Source organism: Physeter macrocephalus, unplaced genomic scaffold (assembly GCF_002837175.3).
Source record: "Physeter macrocephalus isolate SW-GA unplaced genomic scaffold, ASM283717v5 random_1235, whole genome shotgun sequence".
Classification (NCBI taxonomy): Eukaryota; Metazoa; Chordata; class Mammalia; order Artiodactyla; family Physeteridae; genus Physeter; species Physeter macrocephalus.
The window spans coordinates 19,745-25,000 of NW_021146303.1; the positions used below are offsets into that span (position 1 = coordinate 19,745).

A 5,256-nucleotide genomic window follows, 5' to 3' on the forward strand; every position below is an offset into this window, starting at 1 on the left:
AATAATTAAAAAAAAAAACTGAGATTCTGCCCTCATCCAAAGGTCTATGGTCATGAGACTCAGCCATCTGGTAGTTTTCCCTGTACACAGGAGACCCCTCTTTCCCAGCAGTTGCTGTGGGCCAGGGCTCCCTCACCCCCCAATCTCCTCCCAAGCTAGAACAAGGCAAATACTTATCACCCATATTGGCTCTGGACAGAGGACAGAGTGAGCTCCCCATCACCAGAGGCATTCAAGCCAAGACTGGACAGCCTTAAGTTTTTACATGGTGCCTGCTGGGTAAAGAGAAGCATGAAAACATGTTGGTTTGTGCTTGAGGGCATCACTCTTGGGAGGAGGTTCTGGCCAAAGCAGGGCCTCAATAGCAACAACCCAAATGTCCATCCATATGGCAGCAGTTAAATAAATGGCACATTCATGCAGTGGAATATTACACAGCTGTGAAAGAGAACAAGGAAGGCACTCAGGTACTGAAGCAGAAACTGGGTTCAGATGCAAGTAAGAAAGCAGGATTGAAAATACTGTTTAAAGATGTGGAGATTTACAAGAATACAGATGCAGGTTTGCTTGTCTTTGAAGTTCAAGGAAAGGAAAACAATCTAACAGCAGTTATGGAGGTAGTGGGTGGGAATGGGGGGAGGGGGGGGACAAAAGCCCTTTTAGGGTTTGGAAGATTTGAATTATGTGAATATATTGTCTGTTCAGAAAAAAATCAAATATACTAATTTAGCTCCACGCCTATTGAAACGAACCTCAGTTCTTCATATACTCACCCCTACACCGCCCCTTGCCCCCAGTCTCAGGACTAACCTGATTTTCCCCAACACTTCAGGCTCTATGTTGTTCACTCGACCTGGACTGCCGTCGTCTGTAGGGAGATCCAAGGTCCCCTTTCTATGTGCCCTCCCCCACACTGCTCCATTTGATTTTAATTTATTCAGCAAATCGGCACAAGGCTTATGCTCCTGGCCGACTGATCCTAAAGCTTTGTACTTCACCATCGCTCTGACTACGGGACTAGGGTCCTGGGGATTCCTGGTGACCCTGGGGGCTGGCCCATGCCCAGGACAGTTCCCAGGACCAGCTGGCTTTTATGAGCACTGACCACGTGCCAGGCACTATTTTTTAGGTGCCTGATGTGTGGAGTCACCAACTTGTCTCCGTTTGCCCAAGACCTTCCTGGTTTGAAAACCGAATGCCACGTCCCGGGAGCCCCCTCAGTCCTGTTCTCAGCTCCTTCTGTCCTCTCAGCTTCTCTCCTGGGGCAGGTGCTATCCTTATGCCCTTTTTAGAGATGGGAAAACCACGAACCAGGGGATGTGCGTTTGAGCCCAGGAAGCCCGAGGCAGGAACCCAGGCCGCCACCCTACCCAGCCGGGCTCGCCAGTCTTTCTATCTGTCAAAAGCATCACCTGGGAAGGCCTGGACCCGCTCCCACTCCTGGCCTGACTGAGAGGCAGGAGTCCCTAACCCCAGCCTCCTTCCTGGCCTCCATGCTGCAAAGCTGTAGGAGGGGGCCTCGGGTCAGAATGGGGAGCTGCAGAGCCAGAGGGAGGTGCCATCCAGCCCCCATCCGAGCAGGCACGTCTCAGCAGACTCCAGTTCTGCTGCCAGCATGGACCCCGCCCCCAACCTTCAGTTATTCAGCTCCCTCTCCTCTGAGCCTTGGTAGTTGGCCAGAGGGTTGGGGTCTCCCTTACTAGGGCTTCCTGGGGACTGGAATGGGTTCTGAGAGTGGCCAGGGACAGTGTCTGCTGACCTCCATGCCCTCAGGGACTCTCAGACCACCCTGAGATGGGGGATATGTATCTCTTCTACAAAAGGTGAAACAGGCTCAGAGAGGTTAAGTGACTTGCCTACAGTCACACAGCCAGCGAGACCCTGGGTTTCAAGCCTATTAGATGACCTCAAAAAGAGACTCTTGATTTCTCATCTCTCCAGAGGTGAGCTTTGTGGGAGGGGATGCTGTGGGCAGTGCCAGCCTGGGGCTCAAGGACGTGCCAGTAAACCCATTTGACCCAAATGATGGGAAAGTAACAAGAAATTACCCTGAAAGATAAAAATTCCTGGAGGAGGTTGCCTGGGGGGAGCCACAGGCACAGACCAACCAGCCCAGGAGCTAGTTCAGTGCCCTCTGCCTTTGGCCTTGAGAACTTGTGGGAAGCCTGTGGTCATGCTGGCATTCCAGGGGCCTGCTTGGCATGTGGGGAATGTCCCAGCAAAAGTCTTGGCCTTTGGAGATGCTCAGAAAAGGGAAGTGTTTCTCTACAGGGGTGGGGGTGGGCATCTGCAGGGAATATCCACGTTGATGGAGGAGGATGGAGAGCTGAGGTCCTAAAGGAGGAGGGCTGTAGCCAGCGTTGCCCCTTCCTGTGTGCCAGGCTCTGCGTCCAATGCGGTGGGGACCTGGGGGTGGGTATCAAGTGGGAGGCATGCCGGCCCCTGGGGCTGGAGACCTGGGTTCCGCCCCTCGGGGCTGTACTGCCTGAGCCGTAGCACGTAGCACGTCTCTGACCTGCTCAGTAACAGGGCACACTGCTCACTCTATGCCTGGTGAACCTCACCAGAACCCTGTGGCTTCTGCATCCTCAGAGTGGACACACTGCCACTTGTCTCGGCCACTACCACGGAGACCTACTTGGGACAGCCCGGCCGAGTGCCTGGGCCACAGGGAGGGGTCTGGGTGGCTTTCAGGGCAGTGTCCTGGGAGGGAAGCCTCGGGGAACCGCAGCCCCCGCTCTGGAGGCTGCAGGCCTGGGTTGGGTGAGTCGGGGTCTGCAGGCCCCTCCCCAGCTCCTGGCCTGCCCCCCTCTCTTCCGCCCACAGGCCCTTGGAGGGCCCCCTCTCAGCTCCTTCAAGGCTCTGCTCTAAAGCCACCTCCTCTGAGGAGCCTCCAGGCCGCTGCGCCTAGTACTGATGTGCTCTGTGGTCTTGCGTCTCTATCACAACCTCAAACCTGGCTCGGCCTTCCTCCCGGCTGTGCTTGGGGTGCGGGGCCTCCGAGGGGTCCCGTGCTCCGGGTGAGTCCTCAGGCTGTGGCGCTGCGAGGGCGAGGCCTTGGCATTGGCGGGGAGGGGGCGGCGGCCCGAAGAGGGGGGTACTGCGGAGGCCGGCCGAGCAGGGAACGCGGCGAGCCCAGCCCCCACCCGCGCCCCTCCGGGCCCCTGCGCGACTCAGTTCGCTCCCTGGGCCCCGGTGCCCCCTCCTCGGCGAGCCCCGGGGCGGGGCGGGGGCGGGACCTCGCGACGCTGACGTCATCCCGCCTATAAAGGGGCTCGGGCGCCACGGGCCGGCTTTGTAAAGCGCTGCTGAGGGTGAGCGCACGGCCGCGGCAGCTGAACAAAGGAGCGGGGCGCCGCCGCGGGGACCCGCCACCGACCTCCCGGGCCGCGCCGGCCTCCCGCCCGCCGCCACCATGACCGCCAACGGCACGGCCGAGGCCCTGCAGATCCAGTTCGGTCTCATTAACTGCAGCAACAAGTACCTGACTGCCGAGACGTTCGGGTTCAAGGTGAATGCGTCGGCCAGCAGCCTGAAGAAGAAGCAGATCTGGACGCTGGAACAGCCGCCCGACGAGGCGGGCAGCGCAGCCGTGTGCCTGCGCAGCCACCTGGGCCGCTACCTGGCGGCGGACAAGGATGGCAACGTGACCTGCGAACACGAGGTGCCCAGTGCCGACTGCCGCTTTCTCATCGTGGCGCACGACGACGGCCGCTGGTCGCTGCAGTCCGAGGCGCACCGGCGCTACTTTGGCGGCACCGAGGACCGCCTGTCGTGCTTCGCTCAGACCGTGTCGCCGGCCGAGAAGTGGAGCGTGCACATCGCCATGCACCCCCAGGTCACCATCTACAGCCTGGCCCGCAAGCGCTACGCGCACCTGAGCGCGCGGCCGGCCGACGAGATCGCAGTGGACCGCGACGTGCCCTGGGGCGTCGACTCGCTCATCACGCTGGCCTTCCAGGACCAGCGCTACAGCTTGCAGACGGCCGACCACCGCTTCCTGCGCCACGACGGGCGCCTAGTGGCGCACCCCGAGCCCGCCACCGGCTACACGCTCGAGTTCCGCTCCGGCAAGGTGGCCTTCCGCGACTGCGAAGGCCGCTACCTGGCGCCGTCGGGGCCCAGCGGCACGCTCAAGGCGGGCAAGGCCACCAAGGTGGGCAAGGACGAGCTCTTCGCCCTGGAGCAGAGCTGCGCCCAGGTCGTGCTGCAGGCGGCCAACGAGAGGAACGTGTCCACGCGCCAGGGTGAGTGGGGACGCCGTCCCCCGCCTCTCCGGGCCATGCACAAAGCGAACCCCACCCCAGTCCCCGCAGCCTCCCGCCCTTTCTCGCCCGCGGCGCCGCTGCAATCCCGAGCGACGCCCGGTGCGCCCCCGCTGGGCGCGCGGGCCACCCCACCCTGCCGCGGGACCTGCGCTCCGATCCCCGGGAAGAGGCGAGGGGTGGGGCTTTGCCCATCCTTGGGTGCCGCTGCATAACCTCCACTCCGCCTTGAGGTTGGGGCTCCCAGGCCGCGATTAGACGCCGCCCCTGTGCCACCCTCCGAACCCTCGGCCTGATCTGGGCCCTCCCTACGCGCGCAGATCTCTCTCTCGAATCCGCGGGCCTAGCCCGTGGGGAGGGGACGCCCCTCGCCTGTTTCCTCGTGCCCCTCCCCCCGGCAGTGGGCCTTTGGCTCCAGGGCGGAGACGAGGGGTCGCAACAGGCGCGGGGCGCGCCCCCGCTCCATGAAGGCCTTCTTTGGCGGGCGGGATGGGGGTAGCCTTTGATCTCCGCAGGGTGCGCTTCCACCTCCCCTCCCTCCGGGCTTTTCTCCACCTCCGCTGGCTGCTGGGAGGGGTTGGCCTCTGCTGGAGGGGGGCGCCCAGAGTGTCTGCCCTTCCCCCCCCAGCCCCTCCTCCCGCGTCCGCCCTGCGCTCGAGGCCGCGGCCTTTGTGAGCAGGGGGGCGGGCTCGTCGACAGGGCCCTCCCTCGCCCCCTTTGTCCTGCTCCGTCTCTGCAGATGGGAAAACCAGATGCGGCCGGGCGGGGGAGGGAATCGATTTTCTGCGGGTCCCCCCTGCTGAGGACCCCCCCGCGCCGCCCCCAGGCCCAGTGCCCCGGCCGAAGCCGCCCCAGAAGGCGGCCTCCCTGCTCGCGCCCCGGCCCCGGGACGGCGTGGCGCGGATGGCGGCCCGCCAGGCACCCCGCCCCGCGCCCGCCGCGCGTCTCCTGGCCGGTACCCTCTGCTCTGCGGCAGACAGAGAGCGGTCTC

At 62.8% G+C, this 5,256-nt stretch overlaps 1 protein-coding gene across 1 annotated transcript; it reads left to right on the plus strand.

Moving 5' to 3' along the window:
* Positions 1 to 3,300: 3,300 nt before the first annotated feature.
* Positions 3,301 to 5,220, plus strand: LOC114485308 (fascin-like; the record flags this gene model as incomplete). Its single annotated transcript, XM_055083406.1, has 2 exons — positions 3,301 to 4,466; positions 5,005 to 5,220. Coding segments are annotated over exons 1-2 (1,267 nt in total), but the record flags the coding sequence as incomplete, so codon positions are not given.
* Between the last annotated feature and the right edge of the window lie 36 nt (positions 5,221 to 5,256).